Below are 26,069 nucleotides of genomic sequence, written 5' to 3'. Positions count from 1 at the left end.
CAGCAAGTTGGTCGTTTCTTTATTACGATGATTATTTTTACAACAAACCCAATTACAGATCTTTGCTTTTCACCCCCTTTCCATGCACCTGCGCTCGGTAAATGCAGGTGTAATCTGGATGTCCCCAGTTGCTCTTTACCAGAACCTTGATATGGTGAAATGCTCTGGAATGATGATTCTGTAAAGAAAATGGGGAGGAAAAAACCAAACGGGGGTGTAAATTCCCATGGTAAACTCAGCAAGCTCCCCACGTGTTGCTAAGGAGCTCCAGAAAGCAGCAGAGTGTGGCTGTGCAACCATTGGGGATGCAGGGAGGCCTCCATGCACGGCGCATGTACCTTAAGCAGGAAGGTCTGTGTAGGCTCTTTCCCCATGTGGAAGGTGAATGATCCAAGGGGAACCTCCTCCTCACTGCCCACATCCAGTCCCTTGCAAGCAAAGCACAAGGAGGGTCATTCAGGCTTCACGTGGCTGCCCAGTAGCCCAGCATTGCTTCTGGTGGAGCTCAAGGACCCCAAGACACTTGGCAAAGCAAGGCTTAAGAGGGATTCCACCTCTCCAACATAGGAAACATCCCCGTGGGGCACTGCAGTGCTCAGCCTGGGACTCAAGAGGATGCCCAAAAGCAAGTCCCTGCTCCAACACTGTGCTATGGCCACATCTACAGTAGAGCCCAGTAGGGACTTAAAAAGACAGCGACGTCTCTGGGAGCGCTGACGGCTGTGCCGGTTGGAGTCATTTCAGGCATGATGTGCTCCAGAGTGACACAAGTAGGCAGGATTTCGGCTCGCAACCGGATGACGACCTGGCCCCGCTGTCCTTCCATGGGCCAGCATTCTCCCAGTGAAACACCCGGCTGCAAACAGAATGGGAGGGCAGAGAAGTAGGAGAGAGCACTGGGGGTCACAGCACTCCTGCTTCAGCTAAAGGCAAAGTGAGTGACCGTCTGGGGCTCATACTTGTGCTTGAGAGTGGCTTACGTGTGAGGAGCCAGGCAGAAACACAGGGCCTTAATTCCCTGCCCTACAAATGGGCTCTCAATGGCAATGAAAAGGGGAAGGTGGTGGCTGAGGGGCGAGGGGGAGTGAGGGGTGCAACCAGCACTGCTAAGATACCTGCAATATGGTATCGGGAGGGTTCATGGTGCGCCAGAACCAGCGGAGCCTGCAAACCCAACACTTGAATGTGTAGGTGGGAGATGTTCTCTGCAGGTCGATGGAGGCGCCTGTAATGAGGAGGGAGGAGATGAGTGCAAGAGGCCACAGACGTGGAGCAGCACAGGGGGAGCAGGGCTCGCCTGCCTATGTCCTCACCAAAGCTTTTCAGTGCCCAGTCTGGAGTCTGATAGCAGTCCAGCTGCTCTCTCTGCTCGGACACAGCCTGCTGGAGTCTCTCAATCTCCTGGGAAAGACAAGCATCGATGTCAGGATACGACCTGCCAGCACCCAGAGCTCTGACATGCAAGGCAAGCCACGTCCAGAGGGCTGTGAGCTCCGTGCTGGTGGGTACAAGAGGCCAGGATGGAGGAAGGATGTCTGAGCCCACAGTCACTGACCTGCACCATGCTGTCCTTATGTGTCCTCCTGAGCGTCCACCAAGTAATAAAGAAGTAGGAATTCACCATGGCTGCAAATCACATGGCAGAGAGAAGGGTATAAGTACAGTGGGACCCATTGGTGGTGAGCAGCTCTGCAGCGACCAAGAGGTTGGGATAGGAAGGCAGAAGGAGCCATACTGGGGGCCTCTGCTCACACTGACAGCAGCCAGCACAACCCTATGGTGGTTGCAGCACGTTTGCTCATCTGCACTTACCAAGAGTGAACAGGAGAACTAGGAAGGACAGTTTTAAGACTGTCCTCTTGTGCCCTGCAGCAGCAGTGGGCAGAGTTCTTGCCAACCCTGTGGCTGTTTTAAGCCACGTCAAGAAGAGTTGGCCCACAGAGGCAAGAGCCGGTCCAGTTAAAAGCCTCTTCAATCCTGCTGGCATTCGGAGGCTTCTGTGGGAGGAAAGAGCCTGGTTGTGTGAGCCAAAGGGAGGCAGGAGCCCGATGTCCCCAGCAGGTTCCCCCCATCTCATACCTTTGACCCACTGCTGCCATCTCCTCTGCGGGGACCTGACGGCCCTCGCCAACAGCCTGGCTCCCCGAGGAGACAGATATATTCAGGCGCCTTCTTCTCGGAGCCTTTCTCCTCGCCATCTCAGCACTAGGTGAGCCCTGGAAGCAGCACGTCCTCTCAGCACTGCAATCCCAAAAGCTCTGAGCCCAATGGGGCTCTGCCACACTGAAGCCCACTAGCTGTGATGTCACTGAGGGCAGCTGCATAAGCAGGTCCCACCTCAGGTCTCCCTTTGATGCACACAAGCTTTTCTTCTTAGCACAAGTTGGGTTGGAAGGGACCCCCCAGCACCCCCTCCCCATGATGTCTACATTGTCCTTCATTGTCCTTTCTGGGCCTTTTGCTGGCTGTTGTCTTGGAGAAGCCTGAAGAAGCACTTCTGATGCTCCAGGCTTCTGCTGCCTGCTTGGACCTCGTACACATCTGTTTGTCCTTTGCTGTCTTTACAATAAACTAAGCTTGCATCCAGTGTTTGAATCTCGGGCTTTTCTTTTTGGAGCTGCAGGGCTGCCTTTTTGTGCACACAGCTTCATCACTTGGCCAGGACAGGCTCTCAGCCCCATGCTGAGCCAAGCTATGCTATATCTTGGGGCAAAGACCCCCAGCCGTGCCAGCTCTGGTTCACACAGTGCTATATTCAGTCTGGAGGGGTCCTGTCAGGATGCAGGGGGGGGCTCACAGCTGCCAGGACCTGCAGCCCCATCACATCTGCAGGCGTGGAGGTTCTATTCTGGGAAGGCTGTCTCCCAAGAGCCATTAATGAAACCCCCTCTGTGCCCATCTGAAGGGACTGTCTGGGTTGGGAGGTGACCTCTGAAAGCGTAGATTCATTTTAATTACTTGTCACGGGATTATCCCTGGATATCAGTCCATGTCAGGGCTGCACTGGCCCCAGGAATAAAGCTGGTGCTCAGGGGAGAGGGCAGAGAGCGAGCAGATCGTCTTAACTAAGAGCAAACACAACGGCAGCGATCCGAGGAGGAACGGGAATTGACTAAATGTAACCAAATGAAACAAAACGAGCGAGACGAGAGCACACAAAGTACGTGTCGAACCCTCCCACTGCCCCTCCCCTCTAGGAACACAACGTGCCCAAAATGGTAACATAGAATCAGAACATTCAGTTTTAACTACGACTGTTCTGCTGGTGGAATAGCAACAAGAAGCACCCTCTTGCTCTGTGTCGCTTTTTAACCCCCCCAGCCCCATTAAACGGCACCTCTGCACTGCCTGCTCCTCATATCAGCCAAGCATAGTAGTGCATCCCATGACAAGGATTTCTACTTCCCCAGTGACTGAACAACGCAGGTGGGGTTTCCTGAAGCACAACAGAGATGGAATAGACAGAACTGCATTCAGAAAATCTTTATTGTGCACAGCAAGGAAAGAGAACAAGGAAAGGCCAGGCAACAGGCTCTGGCTGTGGAGGGGCAGCGTGTGAAAGAAGAGAAGTGGAGACGTGAAGCAGACAGCATTGCAACACAGGTCACAGCTGGAGCTGGAGATGCTCAGTGTCCTGTGAAGCAAAGATTACAGGGGATAATGATGGAGCAGGCTATGTGCAGGGCCTGAGTTTAGCAGGGCCCGCAAGTGTTCCAGAGCTTCCTGCTGTAGCGGGGCAAGGGGCAGGGGCTGCAGGCAGAAGTGTAGGGTCTGCCAAAGGTGCAGAGGCCCCCCGAGCCCTGAGTGGCCCCGGCGCCGTAGAGGCCCCCCAGCCCCAGGGAGCCCCCAAAGGCGGGTGCTCCAGAGGAGCCCACCACGGCTTGCTGGGGGAAGGAGCTGAGGATGGGGCCGGGGAAGGTGACGATGACGGGCGGTGGCTGGATGAAGGCCGTCGAGTCGGGGCACTGGCGCGCGCACAGCTCGTTGCAGCTCTCAGCGATGGGCTGGGGCACGGCCACGCTGGTTCTGGGTGGGCACAGGTCGTAGCAAGACATCTTGGGCTGAGAGAGATGAGCCTGCAGTGCAAAGACAGAAAGCGTAGAGCTGGGAGTGAGGAGATGCCCAGGCAGAGCTAAGCCCATGAACAGGCGCTACCATGCATACAGCACGACTGGAGCCTCTGTCACTTCTGTAAGGCCCAAGCTACCCCCAGTATCCTGCTCTCCTGCCTGGGAGCCCCACAGCAGCTCCTGCCAGAGGAGGCCCAGCCACTCACCTTTCTCCCAAGCTGAGCCAGGAAGCAGTGCTGGATGCTGGTGCTCACCCAGGGCACTGCTTTTATGGGGACTGAAGAGGAAAGGGAGGAGCTTGCTGTGATGGGGGCGCCTGGCTCTCAGCAGCCAAACCCCAATCTGCCCTGTGCATACCATGGGGCTGTTCTGCTGATGCTGTTTCCTTGGCAGCCCCCACCTGCTGCCTCAGCCCCAGCAATTACCCTTCTTGGACACTGTCCAGCCCTCTGATAATGGGCAAATTAGGACTGCTGCCCTCTCATCCTCAGCCTGTGTAAGAGGGAAGAGAACATGACACATGCTTGGTAGCAGTTCCTTGCATACCACAGCACTTCCCCAAGGGCCTGGTTTTGCTGTGTCCTCATGCCAGCTGTGCACAACACCAGGGAGGAGCAGGTGACAGCACTGGGCAGGTGGAAGGTTTGTCCCATGTCTCTTCCACGCCAGCGTCTGAGTGACAAACACACTGCAGTTGTTATCTGCAAAGGAACGAGGTGATGAAACACCAAATCAAAGGCAAATCTCTCAGTCACTGCCTGCTCAGCACCACACATTATGTCCATGAAGCAGGAAGAGAATGGAAGGCAGTGAAGGGGCCTGTGCCTGTCCAGCCAGGGGCTGCTGACTCAGGGAGGGCAGGGGCAGACCAGCCTGACCTCAGCATCTGGGACTGCAGCCTCTGCCCATTGGCCCAGCGGGTGATGAGCTGTGGGACAGCCTGCATAAAAGCTGGGTCTGCACTGAGCTCTGCCAAGCACTGCTCTGGCCTCCTCCTCCTTGGGAACAGGGTAAGTCTGAGAGCACTTTTCCTGCTGCTCCTGACCCAGGCCAGCTTCAGGCTCCTGTGCCTGGGCTGCTGCCATCGGCTGCTCTCTTACACTCCCTGCCCTGTTGCAGAGCTCCATCCCATCAGCCCAAGATGTCTTGCTACGACCTGTGCCCACCCAAAACCAGCGTGGCCGTGCCCCAGCCCATCGCTGAGAGCTGCAACGAGCTGTGCGCGCGCCAGTGCCCCGACTCGACGGCCTTCATCCAGCCACCGCCCGTCGTCGTCACCTTCCCCGGCCCCATCCTCAGCTCCTTCCCCCAGCAAGCCGTGGTGGGCTCCTCTGGAGCACCCGCCTTTGGGGGCTCCCTGGGGCTGGGGGGCCTCTACGGCGCCGGGGCCACTCAGGGCTCAGGGGGCCTCTGCACCTTTGGCAGACCCTACACTTCTGCCTGCAGCCCCTGCCCCTTGCCCCGCTACAGCAGGAAGCTCTGGGACACCTGCGGGCCCTGCTAAACTCAGGCACAAGGCTCCTCTCCTCTTCCTTCCTCACCCTGTGTGCTGATCTGTCATTCCTGCTTTGTCTTGGCCCTGAGCTGTGCATTATGCTGGCCCACTGCCTTGAAGATGCCTCAAGAAATACTTCAGCTGCAGCTGCAGGCACCTCCATCCTGCCTTGGATTGAAGTACATCTTTGACATTGTGTCCATTCCAGTCTTTACAATAAAATGAATCTGCATCCAATGTTTGAATTTTGCTCTTTTCTTCCTGGGCACCCTGGCTGCACCAGGACTCCCTTCTCCCACACATGGTCCCCTCACCTGGCCCAGAAAAGGATCTCAGCCCTTTGCTGATCCAGGCAGTGTTTCCATGGGTCAAAGCTTCTGGCCATGGCAGCTCTGGCTCACACTGTGCTGCTGCTCATCATGATGAGTTATTGTGCCCTGTCTGAATGTATGCTTCTCTCTGATCAGCACAAACTGCAGCCACAGGGCATCTGAGAACCGCCATCCTCTCTGCTGAGGATCTTTCCCTTCTCCCATGGCCTAACCAGTATCACTTCCATGCCCCATATGAAGGATCAGGCTGAGCTGTGAGAGAACTAGTAGAAATCATCGTCTCCCAATGTATGTTCAAGTTGTGCTGCCAACAGCCCATACAGACAATCATTGGGTGCCGTGTATTAGAATGAAATCCATTCTGGAGATACAGGCTTCAGCACTTGACACTACAGGTGCATACACTTCCTGAACAAGTGACTCACTCAGTCCTCTGAGGAAAAAAGATGACCCAGAGACATCACTGACCTCACTGGTGTCAGAGCTTCGTGCCACTCAGCCCCCAAAGGCCTCAGTGCTGATAAGCTTTGGAGGCAGTGATTCACCCCATTCATGCACAAGTGTACACCATCTATCCTGCAGTCCCAGCATCTCTACTGGGACACCACTGATGAGTTTAATCCACATGTGACCTTCAGACTGACTTATGAACGGGTGTCAGCACAACCTGATAGCAGATAGAGGGAGACAAGTGACCCATGTCCATCTCACTTCCAGGTTATGGCTGATGCCATCCACATTCCCAGTGATCACAACCTCAGTGCGTGTTTGAGGCTCATGCTCCATTTTTATGGCCCCTGCCCATTTCTGTTTCTGTAAGGCTGTTTTCCAGCCAGGAGCTGGCAGTGCATTAATCAAAGGCAGTATTTTCCACCAGCCACTCTCCAGCCTCCCCTCTGCTTTGCTCCAGAGCTCTTGTGGTGCTTCTACATCATGGCAGAGCAAGACTTGGCAGAGCTGGTCCCACTACAGAGCTGAGGAGGATGGGCAAGGGAGTGAGGTCAGCACCATCCTGCTCTCCGTCCCTTCCACGGCCCCTCCAAAAGACCCTCTCTGCCATGTCGACTCCAAACACACCCAGCATTCTAAGGGGAACCTTGGACTCTCATCAGCAGGATTTGCCCAACCCCAGCTGTCACAAAACCACCTCTTACTGTTTTGAAACAACACCAACGAAGAGAGGGAGAAGGCATTAGTGAATGCAGGAAAACTTTATTGTTCAAAGATCATCGGGAGAATGGGGTAAAGCGAAGAAGTCAGGCCAGGTTCAGGTTGTAGTCCATGGACGAAGAGGAATGGGCAGAAGAACCAGGCAAAGCATGCAAAGGTGCCAGCACTGCCAGCTGCTCAGGCCTCGGATACAGCAGGAGATGCTCAGCACTCCTCAGCACCCCGTGCCCAGTAGTTCAGGCATGAGGTGATGCTGGTGGTGCTGACTGTGGACTGAGCCTGAGTTTAGCAGGGCCCGCAGGTGTCCCAGAGCTTCCTGCTGTAGCGGGGCAAGGGGCAGGGGCTGCAGGCAGAAGTGTAGGGTCTGCCAAAGGTGCAGAGGCCCCCTGAGCCCTGAGTGGCCCCAGCGCCGTAGAGGCCCCCCAGCCCCAGGGAGCCCCCAAAGGCGGGTGCTCCGGAGGAGCCCACCACGGCTTGCTGGGGGAAGGAGCTGAGGATGGGGCCGGGGAAGGTGACGACGACGGGCGGTGGCTGGATGAAGGCCGTCGAGTCGGGGCACTGGCGCGCGCACAGCTCGTTGCAGCTCTCAGCGATGGGCTGGGGCACGGCCACGCTGGTTTTGGGTGGGCACAGGTCGTAGCAAGACATCTTGGGCTGATGGGATGGAGCTCTGCAACAGGGCAGGGAGTGTAAGAGAGCAGCCGATGGCAGCAGCCCAGGCACAGGAGCCTGAAGCTGGCCTGGGTCAGGAGCAGCAGGAGAAGTGCTCTCAGACTTACCCTGTTCCCAAGGAGGAGGAGGCCAGAGCAGTGCTTGGCAGAGCTCAGTGCAGACCCAGCTTTTATGCAGGCTGTCCCACAGCTCATCACCCGCTGGGCCAATGGGCAGAGGCTGCACTCCCAGATGCTGAGCTCAGGCTGGTCTGCCCCTGCCCTCCCTGAGTCAGCAGCCCATGGTTGGACCAGCAGTGGCCACTATTCCACCTTCGCTCTTATTTCTGCTCCATAGTCCAAATGAGTGGTGCTGAGTAAGCAATGATGGAGTGGAGCTTCTTTGATTTGGCATTACATCATCTCACCGATCTACAGATAACAACTGCAGTGTGTTTGTCACTCAGACGCTGCTGTGCAGGATGCCTGGGACAAACCTTCCACTTGCCCAGTGCTGTCACCTGCTACTCCCTGGTGCTTGGCATAGCTGGCATGAGGACACAGCAAAACCAAGCTGGTGGGGGAACACTGTGTCATGCAAGGAACAGCAACTAAGCATTTCTCATGCTCTCTTCCCTCTTACACAGGCTTACAATGAGAGGGCAGCAAGCCTAATTTGCCCATTATCAGTGGGCTGGCCAGCATCTGAGCAGGGTAATTGCTGGGGCTGAGACAGCGGGTGGGGGCTGCCAAGGAAACAGCATCAGCAGAACAGCCCCATGGTATGCACAGGGCAGATTGGGGTTTGGCTGCTGAGAGCCACGTGCCCCCATCACGGCCAGCTCCTCCCCATGCTCTCCAGTCCCCATAAAAGCAGTGCCCTGGGTGAGCACCAGCATCCAGCACTGCTTCCTGGCTCCGCTTGGGAAAAAGGTGAGTGGCTGGGTCTCCTCTGGCAGGAGCTGCTGTGGGGCTCCCAGACAGGAGAGCCGGATACTGGGAGTAGCTTGGGCCTTACAGAAGTGACAGAGGCTCCAGTCGTGCTGTATGCATTGTAGTGTCTGGTCACGGGCTTACCTCTGCCTGGGCATCTCCTCACTCCCAGCTCTACGCTTTCTGTCTTTGCACTGCAGGCTCATCTCTCTCAGCCCAAGATGTCTTGCTACGACCTGTGCCCACCCAAAACCAGCGTGGCCGTGCCCCAGCCCATCGCTGAGAGCTGCAACGAGCTGTGCGCGCGCCAGTGCCCCGACTCGACGGCCTTCATCCAGCCACCGCCCGTCGTCGTCACCTTCCCCGGCCCCATCCTCAGCTCCTTCCCCCAGCAAGCCGTGGTGGGCTCCTCCGGAGCACCCGCCTTTGGGGGCTCCCTGGGGCTGGGGGGCCTCTACGGCGCCGGGGCCACTCAGGGCTCGGGGGGCCTCTGCACCTTTGGCAGACCCTACACTTCTGCCTGCAGCCCCTGCCCCTTGCCCCGCTACAGCAGGAAGCTCTGGAACACCTGCGGGCCTTGCTAAACCCATCCCCATTGCTCTTGTACCTGACACAATCCATGCTTATTCGGAGTGTTCAAATTCAATGCTTCCCTTGAATTTATTTTCTGATATGTTTTGTCTTCCTTTCTGCGTATTTGTATTTAATTCCTCTTTCATCACCTTGTTCCTGTAATTGGCCTTTATTACATGTTGTAGATCTATTAATCTTTTAGGTAGTCTACGTTTTTTACTTCAGCTTTGTGTTTCAATCTGTATATATCTACACTTGAGTTTTATGCTACCATAGAAATGATACCCTTCTCTCATAATTCTTCTTGTCACTCTCTTCTTTTCTTGTATTCTGCTTTATTTCATTATTATTATTAAATCTCTTCTGTGTTAAATGAAGACATCAGTAGACTTATTGGGAATGGGGTAGACTACCTGGCTGAGACAAAAGGGAATGCAGGACATGGATAGGGCTGACCAGCCCTGAGGCTACGAACCTGCCTCTGATTAGAGGAGTGATAAGCCTCCCTGTTCAGCCTAATGCTATTGCACACAGCTTAAGCATGTGCATTGCATTATAACAAAACAGCTCACTTGCATAAACCATTAGTCAGTGTTTCTAAACTGCTTTGATATCCTTTGGAACTGACGAGCTTGAGAAAAGCTGCAGTAATTGTTTGTTCCCACGGGAAGCCCCAAAAGGCATTTTAAAATTACAAGAGCATTTAAATGACTGTGTTATTAAGCTCAGGTAGAGATATCAAGTGGAGAGAGGAAGTGGAGATCTTACATGTGGCTGAGAGTTTGTTGATTAGACAAAGAGTCATGACAGACAACGTGTTCTGATAGTAGATATAGTGGTTAACTTAGGCAAGGAAGTCAGATTTAGACACTGGATGAACTACAGATCACAATAATTCACCTCCTGTGCCTGGAGAACCACAGGAGGGCAAGGGACAAAGGAAAAGCAGTGAGGCTCAAATGCAACACCAAAGGGCTTTATTGGGACACGAGTACATAGCAGGCAATTACAGAAACTCCAGGTGATCCGAGGGGAGATGGACAAAGCAGGGACTGAGCTGGGGGTACAATGCTCCATTTAGGACCCAGGAGACAGTGGAGGTGGCAGGAAGATGCCGGGGACACCAAAGCTGCAGCCAGAGCACATGGTAGCACAGGCAAGTGGGCCACTGGGCACACAGCATCCTCCTGTCCCCATGCTGGGGCAGCTGATGGGTGCCGCCGGTCCCCTCAGCTCCTGCTCCATGTCCACCTGCTGCAGTCCTTGCTTCAGGGCTGTCGCTGGCTCTGGCCATGATGGCAGTGGCTTTAGAAAGCTCCGCAGCTCCCACGGCGGGATCTGCTCCAACGCTGGGCACCAGGGAAGGAGAAGCCAGAGCCGCAGGAGGAGAGGCCAGAGCTGTAGGACCTGCCACAACTGCCAAAGCCACTGGAGCCATACTGGCCCCCATAGCCCAGGGCACCCCCGTAGCTCATGTCATCTCCATAACCCAGGCAGCTCCCATAGCCCTGGGAGCCTCCATAGCCCCCTGAGCCAAAGGAGCCCCCATAGCCCCGGGATCCCCCATAGCCCCCCAAACCAAAGGAGCTTCTGTAGCCCCGGTATCCTCCATAGCCCCCCAAGCCAAAGGAGCCCCCAAAGCCCAGGGAGCTTCCATAGCCCCGGGAACCCCCAAAGCCAAAGGAGCTCCCATAACCTCGAGACCCTCCCAGACCAAAGGAGCCCCCAGAGCTTTGGGAGCTGAAGGAGCCCCCCAGCCCAGCTGGTCCTGATGATCCCACAATGCTCTCCTGAGGAAAAGAGGTGAGCACGGGGCCGGGGACTGTCACCACCACCGGTGGGGGCAAGATGACTGCTCTGGAGTCAGGGCACTGCTGCACACATGGCTCGTTGTAGCTCTCGGCAATGGGCTGAGGGCAGCTCACCCCGTAGGGTCTGCAGGACTCCATGCAGCCAGACATCCTTCTTTGGGTGGTCGTTGAGTCTGCAATGTAGAGCACAAAGTGGATTTAATTCTAGATGGCTGTGCTTGCTTTATGGTTAATGGATGTCATCACTCCCTAGAATTGTTCTTCTTCTAAAGCAAGCCTACATGTAGTCATGTCAACCTCATCCCAGACTCTATTTACTGTCAGGAAATCCTTAGTGCCTTGTTTAGATTGAACATCGCATGTAGTAAATCCTACACACAATATCACTGCTCTTGCTTCAGTCATAACTAATCTAACTTATACGACCAACTTAAACAGACTGTATTTTGGTAGTCTATTTACATCAAGTTATGACAAGAACTATTGAATAGATCCAGTCATTCCCATAGTAGCACCCAACTTCCAAATGGGAATATTACCTCTGCAACAAGGAGGTAGATACGATGCTCCACCTGCCATTTCTACATTTCATACTGCATGTAGCTACCAGTTTGTAACTAACATGCTTGGGCAACTGATAGTCAATACGGCATCAAAACCTCCCAGTTTTGTTCAAAGACCTTGCAACTCTAGCAGATCTCCAACTTGCCATTCTAGAGCATCACATATAGTTTAGCATTAACTGAAAAAAGAAAGCTCGACAAGGAGAGAAGCTGAATTGAATAGAACTTACCCTGTTCACCAAGGGGAACGAGACAGGAGAAGCTGATGGAGAGGTCAGGAGCAGAGTGAGCTTTTATACATCTCTCCAGCTGCTCACAGGATATGAAACACCCTCCGTGCTCCAGGTCTTACACAGTCACGAAACAACCCTTGATACAGAGGGATTTAATTTTGCTTGCTTTGCACTGCCACTCCCCAGCTTTAGAAACAGGTGTGAGACAATGTCAGTGGGCATTAGATTGATGAATGATGGCATCTTTCAGTCACCTAGTGCCCAGCACCAGCACTGGGGCATCTGCTATTTAAATTGTACTTCAGGGTTTCTGTAATGTAAATTAACTACCGTGTGGTCAAAATGTTGTGCAAGAGCAATAATTCAGAGACGTTGGGATGATGTGATCATGGAATCACAGATTGGCCTGGGTTGAAAAGGACCCCAATGCTCATCAGCTCCAACCTCCTGCCCAGGCTGCCCAGAGCCACATCCAGCCTGGCCTTGATTGCCTGCAGGGATGGGGTATCCACATCCTCCTTGGGCAACCTGTTCCAGTGCATCACCACCCTCTGGGTGAAAACCTTCTCCTAAAATCCAACCCAATATATTAACGTTTAATAAATAAAGTACTCGACTTCGTAAATACAAACCAAATCCTTGTCCAACTTAAATATCATGGCCTTACTGGGGAAGAAACCAATTGACATCACTTGGCATATTTTAGAAACAGGCTGTTTCATAACAAGGGAACTTCTAAATCCTGCCCTTCTTCATTTCGTATGATAATAGCAGAAATTGCAAGCATTAAGTATTAATGAGTGCTTGTGGAGCAGCTTAAAGTCATTATCTTCCAGGTATTATTATCAGTGAATCCTGATGACACTTCAAAGGCACAACTATTTAACAATTTAGGGGTAATTAATAGCCCATCTTTTGAAACATCATTAAATTAGAAAACAACAGACTTGCGAGTAATTGCATGATGCCACATAATGCTTCAATTAATAAAATAGTATTGAAAGAGATACGTTAGGACTCCTGACTTTTTCTCAAGCCATCAGCACTTCTAGGAGGGGGAATGAATAAGAAAGTGAGGTTTGCTTTAAAACATATTCCTAAAATAACTTCTAGGACTCAAGAATCCAAGTGGAATGTTAAAGATATGGGCTTGAGGTTGAGAACCCCATTCACAGTTTTGATCAGGGCTTTTTCCCCTATAGGGTGGTGATGCACTGGAACAGGTTGCCCAAGAAGGCTGTGTATGCCCCATTCCTGCAGGCATTCAAGGTCAGGCTGGATGTGGCTCTGGGCTGCTGGTTGGTGACCCTGAACACAGCAGAGGATTGGAACTGATGATGGGTGACCTTCAGCTGCTTCTTGCACGTGGCACCACAAGGGCCTCCTGCTGTGTATGTATCCTGAACGTGACCGTGGGACTAACGTGACACATAGTTTGTGCTCTGATTTCCAGTGGGTGACTGCATCTCACCCTTTGGGCTGTGAGTTCCCTAAGTCCTCTAACATTAAAATCACTGATAAATAGTTGTCATCAGCGTGGTATCACACACCCAGGGTAACTTCTTGGGAGGGACTGTGCTGACATGGCACTATGAAAACTCCCACCATCGTGTTTGTTTTGTAACAAATCAGGACCAGAGGCACAAAGGGTGGCTTAAAGACAACATCTGGGGAAGCATATAAAAGCTCCAGCCATCTGCAGCCCTTCTATCCACTTCTCTCGCCTCATTCCCTGCAGTGAACAAGGTAAGTGTGGCTTCACTCTTGTGTTTCTACTGCAATTAGCGTTTGTTTGAGCAAAGCTTTTATCATGGAGGTGATTCCTGCATGGGTAACTGCAGACTTAAAACCTTGATTATTCTTATCCCAGAGCAGTTTTAATACTTCTCAATTCACCTTAAAACCACTTCATGCTCTGCATTGCAGACTCAACGACCACCCCAAGAAGGATGTCTGGCTGCATGGAGTCCTGCAGACCCTACGGGGTGAGCTGCCCTCAGCCCATTGCCGAGAGCTACAACGAGCCATGTGTGCAGCAGTGCCCTGACTCCAGAGCAGTCATCTTGCCCCCACCGGTGGTGGTGACAGTCCCCGGCCCCGTGCTCACCTCTTTTCCTCAGGAGAGCATTGTGGGATCATCAGGCCCAGCTGGGCTGGGGGGCTCCTTCAGCTCCCAAAGCTCTGGGGGCTCCTTTGGTCTGGGAGGGTCTCGAGGTTATGGGAGCTCCTTTGGCTTTGGGGGTTCCCGGGGCTATGGAAGCTCCCTGGGCTATGGGGGCTCCTTTGGCTTGGGGGGCTATGGAGGATCCCGGGGCTACAGGAGCTCCTTTGGTTTGGGGGGCTATGGGGGATCCCGGGGCTATGGGGGCTCCTTTGGCTCGGGGGGCTATGGAGGCTCCCAGGGCTATGGGAGCTGCCTGGGTTATGGAGATGACATGAGCTACGGGGGTGCCCTGGGCTATGGGGGCCAGTATGGCTCCAGTGGCTTTGGCAGTTGTGGCAGGTCCTACAGCTCTGGCCTCTCCTCCTGCGGCTCTGGCTTCTCCTTCCCTGGTGCCCAGCGTTGGAGCAGATCCCGCCGCGGGAGCTGCGGAGCTTTCTAAAGCCACTGCCATCATGGCCAGAGCCAGCGACAGCCCTGAAGCAAGGACTGCAGCAGGTGGACATGGAGCAGGAGCTGAGGGGACCGGCGGCACCCATCAGCTGCCCCAGCATGGGGACAGGAGGATGCTGTGTGCCCAGTGGCCCACTTGCCTGTGCTACCATGTGCTCTGGCTGCAGCTTTGGTGTCCCCTGCATCTTCCTGCCACCTCCACTGTCTCCTGGGTCCTAAATGGAGCACTGTACCCCCAGAGCAGTCCCTGCTTTGTCCATCTTCCCTCGGATCACCTGGAGTTTCTGTAATTGCCTGCTATGTTCTTGTGTCCCAATAAAGCCCTTTGGTGTTGCATATCAGCCTCTCTTTTTTTCCCTTCCTCCCTCTGCATCCTGTGTGAGCAGCACTCTCTAGCGTGCAGGGTTAAGTGATCACAGCATCTGCCCTCCTCCATGGCCCTTCAGTCTGTGGAATGAGAGTTTAATTGGGATCCTTTAGGCAGCCACAATGCTAATGAATATTTGCTTAGCAATTTAGAAGTCATTATCTTCCCCAAGGTTTAGAATGGGAAGCGTAATTGTTATTGCTCTGGGGATTTCCTGTCACCTCAAAGGCCCCCCTAATCACCACTTGATTTAGAAACCCACCGCCCCCTAATTACAGCATTCCTGAGCAAACAAAGGCAGAATCGTACTATTCTCCCTCTCATCTTCCTTTATCTAATGGTTTTATTTTTTTATTTACGGATGTTTCTTCACTGCAAATTGTCTGTCACAGTGTGAGAGATGAGTCAGAACAATAACAGCGGGGATTGCTGGTGTTTTATGCACTCCACAAAAGAGCAGGAGATGAAAGGTGATGCTGCTTGCAAGACAGGATTGGTTTTTTCCCTACTGTCTGTTAGCCAGGAATGAATATGTAATATCATACTGAAAGAAATGTGGGCAGGGAAAACACCCCATCAAAAAAGGGGTGGGGGGTTACTCATTACTTCTGTCTTCAGTATCCTTGCTAACTGGTATGGCCTGATCCATATGAAGATCTACTTGGCACTGACAACTTGAAACACTGATAAATTTCTTCCAGAGAAAGATAGAGAATGAAGGAGGGAGAAAAAAAACATCATAGGAATGTGTTGTTTATGATGCACCATGAGTTTAATAAGCAAGAAGTAGAACAACAGCTAAAAACAACTGAACAGCATAAGAAAGCAATAGTTTTCCGTGTGGATTAAAGTAAATCTCCTAATTCAAGGTGATGCTTTACATCCGGATACCCAACTCCTAGTGCAACTATAGGTTACGTTTTTCATCTCAGAGAAAGGCATTGGATCAGAAATGCCAAGCTCCTGCAGTCCCATGAGCTCAGGGCAAAGCTGAGGGTGGTCAGCAAGCAGAGGGCTGTGGTCATGAATTCAGCCCTGAGTCTGGATCAAGCTTTCAAACTTCTTGTTGTTATTCCATCTGTGCTTTGTGCATGGGGCTTTAATATGGCCCGCAGCTCCCACGGCGGTTATAGCGGCGGTAGGACCTCCCATAAAACCCCCCCAGACCCAAATAGCCAAGGCTCCCAAGCCCTGGGGAGCTGCCAGAGGAGATGGGGACCCCCGCTGCACTCAGGACATCCCCAACAGCTGCAGAGGCTGAGGATCCCACAGTGGTGTTCTGGGGGAAGGAGCTGAGGATGGATCCTGGCAGGGTCACTACCACGGGAGAGGGCTGGATGATGTAGGTGGAGTCCTGGCACTGGCGCACGCAGGGCTCGGTGCAGCTGTTGGCCAGTGGAGTTGGTCCACAGGTTGTGGGGGCACACGGGTCATAGCAGGACATTTCTCTGGGGCGGAGGGAAATCTGAAATACAGAGAAGGCATTAATAAAAAAAGCTGTAATTACAATCACACAACTGAGCTGCTGAGATGGCGGAGAATACCAGAATCTCACTAGAGACTCTGGGGAACAAAGTGATGCATTCTTAGGTTAAAAGAAGACCACAGTGAGGCCCAAATTCCTCTGCCCTACAAAAGGGAGCATGAGGGGCACCTCCACCTATCCAGAGCAGTCTAGGATCTCGTTTCTCTCAGCACCCTTCAGGATGCCTGTAGGAGGTAGGAAGAAGGGACCACCTTTACGACCCTCCTGTCCTGGAAAGCCTGGAGATTCTCCACAACCACTTCTATTTTCTGAGTTATTTACATACACAGATTTTAATGTCTTGGACCAGAATGTACCACTGACCCGTTGAAAAATGTGCCCAGCAAATGCAACCCCTCAAACCTGATCTCTTCTATAGAAAGTTGCCCTCAGCTCCCCTCCATTCAGGGATCATAGAATCATAAAGTGGTTTGGGTTGGAAGGAACCTCAAGGATCATCAAGCTCCAACCCTCCTGCCACAGGCTGGACCACCAACCTCTGTACCTAATGCCAGACCAGGTTGCCCAGGGCCCCATCCAACCTGGCCTTGAACACCTCTGGGGTTGGGATATCCACAGACTCCCTGGGCTGCTGTTCCAGCACCTCAGCGCTCCCTTAGTAAAGAACTTCTCCTGATATCCGACCTAAATCTTCCTTCCTTCAACTTCAAACCATTTCCCCTTGTCTTTCTGTTATCTACCCTTATCAAGAGCTGACTCCCCTCCTGTTTGTAGCCTCCCCTTAGTTACTGGAAGGGATGAAGAGGATAAATGTTAGACAGCTATGTACAAGCCAATGAAGAAAAAGAAAATAACACAAATGCAACAATTCAGGACAGAGAAAGGCAGTGGATTCAGACTTACCTTTTCACCGAGGAGAATAAAAGAGAAAAAGTGGATGGCAGTGACTTGCACAGCGCTGTTTTTATACTGCATCCCAAGCGTCTGAGGACCTGAGATGTACTTTGTGCATGAAGCCACTTAGCAGCCAATTGCTGAAGATGTCTTGTATGCAAACCATTCCCAGCTGATGATGTACTTCTTCCTCACTGTTGCCTTGTTTTAAATTCATAAATTATGTGTTCCACTATAGAAGTTTCTTTTATCTTAAAACCTTACGAGCTCTGTTAATTCCTGGCCAGACGAACTGATTCATCTCAGCTACTAAGGAAAAAATTTTGCATCCTAAACACAATCTGTGCAGCGTACATCTTTTGACACTGATGAATACATATATCAGGAGAGATGCATGTGATAACCACCCTATGAATCCCTTCCTTCCACTTCATGAAGTCCATAAGTTACTGGGCCATCTACAGCTATGACTCTGAAACAAACCAATTTCCACTCCAGCAGCTGCACAAAGAAGGTAACGTCCATTATCCAGTAGATACTGTTTCTACAGAAAGCATTTGGCAGAGCAGACTGTGCTTAGCCAGACTCAAAGGTGCTTCCTGGGAAACAGCTGATCCAAGGGAAAATGTTGCTTTACTTCCTTGACTCAGGATGAAAGAGCATCAGCAGTTTGACCTGTTCGTTTCATATTAAACTACTGCATTTCCATTAAGGGATTTGAGACGCTGGTCTTCAATTTGGAGACTGTCAAAAGTCCTTCATCTCAGGAGTCGGCAATTTTAGCTTTATTCCTGTGTCAGACTCAGGTCAAATTGAGGGTGTATGTGGGTTTTTGGTGCTAAAAGTTCTGCACAACTTAACTCTGCAGTCATTAAATCACCAGTTTTACATTTGCTGATATAGTATTCTCTGCCCTTATTGTGTCTTGCAGTATTACACAGAATTATAGTCCAAATGAATGGTCGCTACCTACAGAAGTGTGTAATATTCTTTCTTCCTCCCTTGAAAGCAAATAACTTTGTCTTCATTTTGCACGGTCTTGGAGAGCATCGCGACGTGCAACATTTCAATTTCTTTTTCAAAGACAATTTCTGGATTAAAAACTAATTGCACGCAATGCAATTACTGCAATCTCTCCGCTCCAGAGACATGTAAATTGTGTCTAAACTGTATCTCCATGAAAATCTCCTGGGAAATAAATGCTGATTGCACAGTTTTGAAGAACAAAGGTCTTCAGAGCTCGCAACAGATTTCCATCAATGGCTCAGACACTCAAATGGAACATTAGCAGGACATTTGAAGGTGCACGACATCGTTTGAACATCAGCAGTGTTTGAAATCTATGGCCAGTGTGGCTGATGGTTCTCCCAAACTGCATCACATTCTGTGGCTTCTGAAGCTGAAGTCAGCCCATCTCTTCCTTAACCTTTGAAGAAGTCTTTGCCTCAAAAAACCACAGGCTTCAAAACCTCATTCCAACCCATCAGCCACTGGATGTCCATCAGTGTGAGATGATGCTACCCATACTGGCCCCATTAGTGACACTACTGCCTGCAGCTCCTCTGTCTCTTGAGGCTCATCGGGTTTTTGCCCAATGCAACGTTAAAATACACACTCCTCTGTAACAACAACTACCTATTGACCATAAAAGAAGCAAGTATTTCTGAAAAACAGGTATAGGGATGATGAAAGAGTCACGGCTTCTCTCCTGATGGCGATCATGTATCAAATAGGCCTCTCTGGTTCAATCTACTCATCCCAAGGAGCTGAAAGCTTTGGGATATTGCTAATTGGAATATTACAAAGCAAACCTAAACCTCGCTGTCGCTGATCAGGGATGAAATTGCACACCGTGGTCTCCAATTAATATTTCTTGCTGTGACTGCACTTGCCATGAAGCCACGTGAAGAGCAGACGAAATTCCAAGCCAAACTGAATTTTTGACTCATCCACACCTCAAGAAGGTGGGGTTGGGTGTAATGGAGCCAGGCGTATTCAAAGGATGCAAACCATAAAGATGAGACACCACAGATGGTGGTTTTCATCTACGGCGAGCAATAAATATAAACAATAAACAGGACAATTTCACTGGTGGGAATGCAGCCATATGCAAAAAGGAAGAAGAATAAATTAATTTAAAGTCAAGGCAGGACTGGTTAATAAAGATGCAAAAACATCCCGGGTCCTCCAGGGAGCCTGAGAAACCAATGGAAACTCTGCCTTTATGAACGTTTCTACATCTTATCCCTGTAGGCACAGAGATACTGCAGATTTGCCTTTAATTTCACCCTGCATCAAAATACAACTTCCCTGACAGCGATAGCAAAGACAGCGTCCTGTTTCCTTCTATGGGAAGAAATCCTTCCAGTTGTTCTATGGCACATGAATAGACACGGGTTTCTAAATCTAGGAGGAACAGTTGTGTTTTGTTTGGCCATGCACTGGTTTTCAAGCTGCTACTGTATTGCTTGGTACTGTGTGTCACTGCACACATGCTGCTTGATTACACAGATCCCAGTCTAAAGTGGGATGACATTTTCTGGGAGTCAGTGAGATGAAAGTATAACAGAGAGCTGCAGAAGGGGATTATAGCTGTAGGAGAATGTATTTTGGGGTGAAGAAATGATATTGCTTGACCAGTTGGATAGGGCAGAGATACTTCATAGCACCTCAATCAGGATCCTTCCCAACCACTTGGATACAGTGCAACCATAACCTATCCATGGGTTTGGATAGGCAGATTGACCTCTGTAAGTTAAGTTGCTTTGCTGCAGCTACAGATGAAGGGTAACTTCTTTGGGATGCATCCATTTTGGTTAAGCAAAAAACTGAAATCATATTGCACATTTAATTCCCACCAAACTTCTGCTGTATTATAATATCAAACTGCTCAATTTCCATTCTCCTCTGTTGTTTAATTATTAAGAAAACCTGCTCCTTGGAATTATAGATTCTTTCATGGGACTGATGTACCTCCTTTAATTTAGCTCCAGTAATGACTGTAGTCAATATAACTTTGTCAACATCTTTCTCTGGCCTTAATTAGAGTTCAGCATCAGACCTCACAGACAGACTGTGTGGGGAAACAGGACACTGAATCATCCAGAACCCTCAGGTAGAGCTTTTCAGGCTCATATTCCCTCTGGGAACAAAGCTCCAGATGTCCAAAGACCACATTTATTACAACTCAGACAACCTTGCTGGAACAAAGCAAAGCCAGACACGTTTCGGATCTACAAGGCACAACAAACAGCGATACCTAAAGGTACAATCAGAAAGAGCTGGAGCTTGTAATCCTTTCATTGGCTTCTTCCAGACGTGTTTCCCAGGCCAGCAAACATCAGTGGCCAATTCCTTTGCAGGAACACCACATCACCTCCCCACCCTCACCTCCAACACTTCCTGTCCTCTGCAGGAGGCTCTGGGTTGCTCAGAGGGGAACACCATCCCACCTCCCCCCTTAGCAAGCCCAGATGCTCCCAAGGACGGCATAAGCACTCCTTTCTTTTAAAGGGCCCCTCATTACTCTCAGCTCACTTACAACACTTCCTGCTTCTGCTACACTAGAAGGCATACACATTGCAAGGGAACTCTTTATTTCTAGCCTCTGAAAATATTTTCTTGGGCTAGACTTACTGTATAAGTACAAAAGCAAAACTCCATCCACAACTGAAATGCGAATCATCCTCCTTAAGCAACTGACTTGGAGTTATTTACGCAGTGGTTTCTGGCACAGAGGAGTCGCAAACAGACCTGTTTCACCACAGACAGGTTGGAAAATGGGCTGGGATTAGAAAGAAATTCAGGCAGACTCGCAGTATAATGCAGCACCAATTTAATGAGGCTGAGGCATAGAAGGAAGCAATGTAAAATGTAAGGAATATATTTCCAGAGTCCGGTAAGGACAGCACCCACTCATCCCTCTTGCAATGATATATTCAGCACAATGAGATCTTCCTTCTTTATGATTTAAATGGAGTGCACTACTTCAGCCATGCAGAACAACTCCTAATAATTACATATTTCACCTAATCATTGCCAAATAAAAAGAGAACAAGATATGATCAGAACTGTAAAGTAAAGCATAACAAAAGACAAGCAAAGGCTTGATTTTAGGGGATGCCAAGCTCCCACAGCTCCACTAACTTCTGGCAGAGTCATGGGTGTCCAACATCACGTAACCATGGCCAGGAGCTCTCTCCCACATTGGGTCATGCTTCAGCATCTCTGGTCATCTCATCACGCCTGCTCCTCGTGCTTTAGCACGGCCCATTGAAGCTGCTGCGGTAGGTGTTGTAGCGGCGGTAGGGCCGGCTGTACCCGCTGCCCAAGCTGGGATAAGCAAAGCTCCCAAATCCCAAGGAGCTGCCGGAGGAGATGGGGACTCCCCCTGCACTGAGAGCGCTCCCAACAGCTGCAGATGCTGAGGATCCCACAGTGGTGTTCTGGGGGAAGGAGCTGAGGATGGGTCCTGGCAGGGTCACCACCACAGGAGAGGGCTGGATCACCACTGTGGAGTCCTGGCACTGGCGCACGCAGGGCTCGTTGCAGCTGTTGGCCAGTGGGGTCGGGCCGCAGGGGGTGGGAGCACACAGGTCATAGCAGGACATTTCTCTGGGGCGGAGGTAAATCTGAAACACAGGGACAGAAACAAATGCAATACAAGAAGTGGATTAAACCTTTCTCGAATAAGAGCAAACTAGAAAGAGATTGCATGGGGAGCAAGATGATATTTTTGCTCCAGAGTACTTTGAAAACAGGGTTGAGTTTGGGTTTCCTTTAAGGAGACTGCTAGGGGAGGTAGCACTAATGCATCTTGCTCTGTCACTTACCCTGAAGCCTCCGTGGTTAGTAAACTCACCCAGGAACCGGGGCATGTGGTGCTGCTGAAAACCTCGACGTTCCCTTTGCAGAGAATGCCCTAACCACATGGCCATAATGCTACCCTGGAAAAAGGGAACTTTCAACACCTCCCTCCTATGCAGCTGTGGTTGCACATAGGAAAGGTATGCGTGTCCTAGAGAAATAGAGCCTCCAGATGAAGGTTCTCAACTGGACCAGGTGAGACCTGGTCTGTCACTGATGATTCAAAGCTTATATATTTGCTAAACAGCCAGGGATGACAAGCATCCTACCCAGCGCTCAAACAGCAGATGATTTTTCCTTCATATCCCTTCCTTTCATGCAAGTCCCATCTCCAAGGTTCCTTCTCCCAGTATGAACAAACTGGAGAATACAAGCTGACTGCTTGAAATTGCTTGACAGGAACTGGCAGGGCGGGCTGCTGAGTTCAGGAACCTTTCTACTTTATGCCTTGCTATTAATGTAAAAAATCAGCAGCAGATCCTAGAAGTTACCGTGGAAATCTCTTTGCAGGTGTTTGGTGCATGGGGAGGAGCTGGTTCATGGGCACTCTTAGCCTGCAGAATTGCTATGAGGTGAGTTTCAAAGACATATATGAGGCTTCCTACGTGAAAAGCTGGCAACCCAGGACTGCAAAGGATAAAATGCAGTATTGGGCCCCTGTTTGTTGCTCTTAACATCTTGACCACAAATTTCCCACTAATTTGGGCCTGATTCCCCCATTCCATGATTTTTATAACAGATCACCAACAGAAAACTCCCTCTTTCCTATGAAAGCCCCTCTCAGCTTCCTCTCTCAGAGAAAAGAATAAGCTGAATGTATGCCAATGGTACAACATCATCCAGGCAAGAGTTCAATGCACAGAAAGAGAGTAAATGAGTTCAGACTTACCCTACTGACCAAGGCAAAGAAGGGAAGAGAAATGGTTGGAAGGACCATGGGTTGCTCAGGTTTTTATACCTCATCCCAAGTTGCCCAACAACTTGGGACGTTCTTTGTGCATGAAATTATTTATGAGCTGGTACTGATTACATGGTTTTTTGCCTCAGTATTTGTGCTTATTACTGCTTTGCTTCCTTATCTTGTGGCATGTATATCTGACCACAGGTTCCTTTCATCTTAAAATATTCTGGGCCGAGTTAATTTCTGGTAACATTAGAATAATTAATTCAGAATTTATCCGGCCTTGAAAAGCCTATGGGATCTGCCTGGTGTCATTAAAGTACATTAAGCTGAATTTGCATAACGTAGCACCGTGGACAAGCCCTCCTCTGCAAGGTAAATGCTGTTGCAAATCATGATGGATCTCAGCATTTGTGAGTGGGAAGCCGGTCCATGAGCAGCTGTAGTTGGGAGATTCCAGATGCTCTAAGGGAGAAAATAAGAGAGTCTTAGAGAAAGCAGCAAGGAAAGTGAACACAACTCAGGCCCCCAAATGAGAGAAGGAACCATGAATAGTGCAAAGGGAAGGGCTGTGAAAAGCTCAGTGAGAGCTGGGAGGGATTAAAAAGAGTTTTAACTTTCTACAAAGGCCAAATGGACAGATAAGCATTTAAGTTGCTGGTTCTTTGACATGGAAGAAGTGCACAAGAAGAATACAAAAACTCCTGTCCTATGAGATATTATCAAGCTATTGAGTTTCTATGGAAGGCTCAGAAGGAAAAAATCTTATACAGGATCTTCCTTGTCTGTCTCCAGTTCCGGGCTCTTAAGAGCTTTATATCCAAAGAGTCCATAGATACACCTCAATTCTTATCTCAGACCTCATCACGTCCCCAACTGCTTTTAGATTAACTTCCATATGGGTGAACATGTTGCCATTTGTTCTCAAGGAAGAGCCCTGCAAAAGGTAAGGCTTCGCAAAACTCAGGTTGCAGAAACAGTCACACATAATGCTTTTTCCTTCCATAACACCGCACTGATTTCTGCTGCCCCTGCAGAGCCTGGTGTGTGGTGTTAGACCAGTGGCAGCCAACTGGAGAGGTGTCAGAAATACATGAAACCTCAGCAAACTTCTACACTTGTCAGTTTTTCTGGACTTTGCAAAGAAATTGAGCTTCTTCTATAGGAAAAACTTGCAGGATAAATAGTAAAGGGGTAAAAATACATAAACAATCCTTGGCACAGAAATCAGCACTCAGGTCTTTGCTCTCCTAGCACTTCAGTTACTGAGACATGTAAATCATCTCTAAATTATAAGTGTCTTTGGAGGATCCCCTGGGAACAGAAACTTGTTTGGCTTGGTCAGACTTTCCTGAGAACTTCAAAGTTTATCAGAAACTTTTATTAAAACTCCAGTCATGCAATGCAAAGCATCACGTTATGTGAAGCTTAAGATATGTGACCCGTGTATGAATTTTCATATCTCTCCTATAATCATCTATTATCAAGATTTGGAAGTATAGATCAGTCATGGGCCTCTAAAATGTATGGTCCTGGTGGCAGGATTGATGGCTTTTAATTAAAAATAGCTCAAGGTTGGTGTCAAACCATCTCATATTCCAAAGAGATCCCCAAAGAAATGACTCTCACCTTTCTTGGCTTCACCAGCTATGGCCAATCCTCAGGACTTCTCTGTATCCTAAAGGAACAGCAATGTTTTTTAAAGAGATTCCTCTGGTATCTAGCACTCATTTGGGGAATGGATTTACATAACAGCATCCTCAGATGATTGAGAAGTTATTTTATTCCTTCTTCCAACTTCTGCTTGGAAACAAAGAATTCTTTCAATATCAAAGTTTAGAAAAGGACCTAGAGATGTTTATAGAGATGTCTGTGACCTTCCTTGAGAGTGATTACAGTAATTGGTGCTCTGAGACCAACCGATGTACTGCACAGTCAGAATGACTTCATCTCCTGATCTTTGGGCTGAATTAAAGTGAGTGAATCAGAAGTTCACAGCTGTTTTTATGTGATTCAAGGACAGGTCTGTATATTCATATTATAATTACCAGTTTTTGCATAATGTGAGAACATCTTCCTGAGACACCCATGAGAGACTAAATGGCTGAGGAGAAGCCCTTCATCAAAAGGGAACTGGAATCTTACTCACAGTAATCCTTATGGAATGGCTCCAGACACAAAAGTGACCCGAAATCTGCACACAGAGACACAGACACATGGCAAACAAAGCAGGTTCCCTGATGGGAAGAGTTGCAATAACATTCAAGTTGTAATTAATTACCTTGTTCAAAAGAAAGGGATTGCCTCAGAGACTCCAAGCAGCTGAACAGATCTGCAGCACTCCTTATAGCACAAAACCCACCACCTTATCCCACTATCCACAATGGGTTTGATTGCTCTCTCTTTTAACCTCAATCTTAGCCAGCTGTGCTAATACTAATGTTGATTGACAGCACGATCAACAGTCTGCACCAGCACTTGAAGCTCACACAGCAATTTAGGGCACCTGGTTCCAGGCCATTGGCAGTGAATTCTGCTAATACCCTCACGGTGCCAGCAATTGCTGTCTTAGTGCTTACAACATAAGATGTATTTATATGTTAAGGTCCGTTTGTTCAGTCAGACTGGGTACCTCTGCAATGCATTGCTGCATCTATTGCTTCCCAATGAGGCCATGTGTTGTTTGAAGCAGGTGGATGAATAATATGCACTGTGTGTTTAATTTGGGCTGTCATTGGGTATAGGCAGAGCCTGCAATGGGAGCTTCACCATTTCAACTTGTGCTGCCCCCGAAGGCAGAGGCGTTCAGATATAAGTAGATATATACGGTCCTCAAGAGTTCATACCTATTTCATAGATGGATGTTTTCCTTGTTAATGTTATTCAGATATTGCTATAAAGAATGTTAAAATGACAAAAGTTTGAGGTTTTCATTCTAATAGTGTAATTCTAATTATATATATATATATATATATAATATTGTAATTCATGGGCATAAAACAGCCAACAAGCACCAGGAGACTTGTGTGATGCAACACGACTTTAATGAGCAAGAAGTGGAATAAAAAAGTACAAAGCACGTCAAGGATTCAGGAAGACAACAGCTGATGT

The 26,069-nt window shown here is 49.6% G+C and overlaps 7 protein-coding genes across 9 annotated transcripts; 3 read left to right on the top strand and 4 right to left on the bottom strand.

Annotated features, from left to right (window-relative positions):
• Positions 1-3,508: 3,508 nt before the first annotated feature.
• Positions 3,509-4,320, bottom strand: LOC140263515 (scale keratin-like). The gene is made up of 2 exons (XM_072358444.1): positions 4,277-4,320; positions 3,509-4,076 (listed from the first exon to the last, which is right to left on the bottom strand). Exon 2 carries the CDS (start codon positions 4,053-4,055, stop codon positions 3,693-3,695), a length of 363 nt encoding a protein of 120 aa, XP_072214545.1. The 5' UTR covers positions 4,056-4,076; positions 4,277-4,320; the 3' UTR covers positions 3,509-3,692.
• A 743-nt stretch (positions 4,321-5,063) lies between these two features.
• On the top strand, positions 5,064-5,574 carry LOC140263513 (scale keratin-like). Its single transcript, XM_072358442.1, has 2 exons — positions 5,064-5,080; positions 5,190-5,574. The coding sequence occupies exon 2, from the start codon at positions 5,212-5,214 to the stop codon at positions 5,572-5,574; it is 363 nt and encodes a 120-aa protein (XP_072214543.1). The 5' UTR covers positions 5,064-5,080; positions 5,190-5,211.
• Positions 5,575-7,326: 1,752 nt separating this feature from the next.
• Positions 7,327-7,863, bottom strand: LOC140263490 (scale keratin-like). The gene is made up of 2 exons (XM_072358395.1): positions 7,847-7,863; positions 7,327-7,737 (listed from the first exon to the last, which is right to left on the bottom strand). The coding sequence occupies exon 2, from the start codon at positions 7,713-7,715 to the stop codon at positions 7,353-7,355; it is 363 nt and encodes a 120-aa protein (XP_072214496.1). The 5' UTR covers positions 7,716-7,737; positions 7,847-7,863; the 3' UTR covers positions 7,327-7,352.
• Positions 7,864-8,607: 744 nt separating this feature from the next.
• LOC140263491 (scale keratin-like) lies at positions 8,608-9,234 on the top strand. Its single transcript, XM_072358396.1, has 2 exons — positions 8,608-8,650; positions 8,851-9,234. Exon 2 carries the CDS (start codon positions 8,872-8,874, stop codon positions 9,232-9,234), a length of 363 nt encoding a protein of 120 aa, XP_072214497.1. The 5' UTR covers positions 8,608-8,650; positions 8,851-8,871.
• A 1,296-nt stretch (positions 9,235-10,530) lies between these two features.
• On the bottom strand, positions 10,531-11,184 carry LOC140263492 (uncharacterized). The gene has a single exon (XM_072358397.1). It carries the CDS (start codon positions 11,182-11,184, stop codon positions 10,531-10,533), a length of 654 nt encoding a protein of 217 aa, XP_072214498.1.
• A 2,595-nt stretch (positions 11,185-13,779) lies between these two features.
• On the top strand, positions 13,780-14,433 carry LOC140263519 (uncharacterized). Its single transcript, XM_072358449.1, has one exon. It carries the CDS (start codon positions 13,780-13,782, stop codon positions 14,431-14,433), a length of 654 nt encoding a protein of 217 aa, XP_072214550.1.
• A 6,592-nt stretch (positions 14,434-21,025) lies between these two features.
• On the bottom strand, positions 21,026-25,332 carry LOC140263493 (feather beta keratin-like). 3 transcript variants are annotated; one of them, XM_072358399.1, is made up of 6 exons: positions 25,240-25,326; positions 25,108-25,152; positions 24,588-24,636; positions 22,947-23,423; positions 22,024-22,137; positions 21,026-21,822 (listed from the first exon to the last, which is right to left on the bottom strand). In XM_072358399.1, exons 4-6 carry the CDS (start codon positions 22,992-22,994, stop codon positions 21,451-21,453), a joined length of 534 nt encoding a protein of 177 aa, XP_072214500.1. In that variant the 5' UTR covers positions 22,995-23,423; positions 24,588-24,636; positions 25,108-25,152; positions 25,240-25,326; the 3' UTR covers positions 21,026-21,450. The 3 variants fall into 3 exon arrangements, with proteins under 3 accessions (XP_072214500.1, XP_072214501.1, XP_072214502.1); XM_072358400.1 differs by lacking the exon at positions 25,108-25,152 and having other exon boundaries at positions 25,240-25,332; XM_072358401.1 differs by lacking the exon at positions 22,024-22,137.
• Between the last annotated feature and the right edge of the window lie 737 nt (positions 25,333-26,069).

The sequence above is a fragment of the Excalfactoria chinensis genome, chromosome 31, assembly GCF_039878825.1.
Source record: "Excalfactoria chinensis isolate bCotChi1 chromosome 31, bCotChi1.hap2, whole genome shotgun sequence".
In the NCBI taxonomy this organism is placed as follows: Eukaryota; Metazoa; Chordata; class Aves; order Galliformes; family Phasianidae; genus Excalfactoria; species Excalfactoria chinensis.
This window is presented reverse-complemented; position numbering and strand designations above follow the sequence as displayed.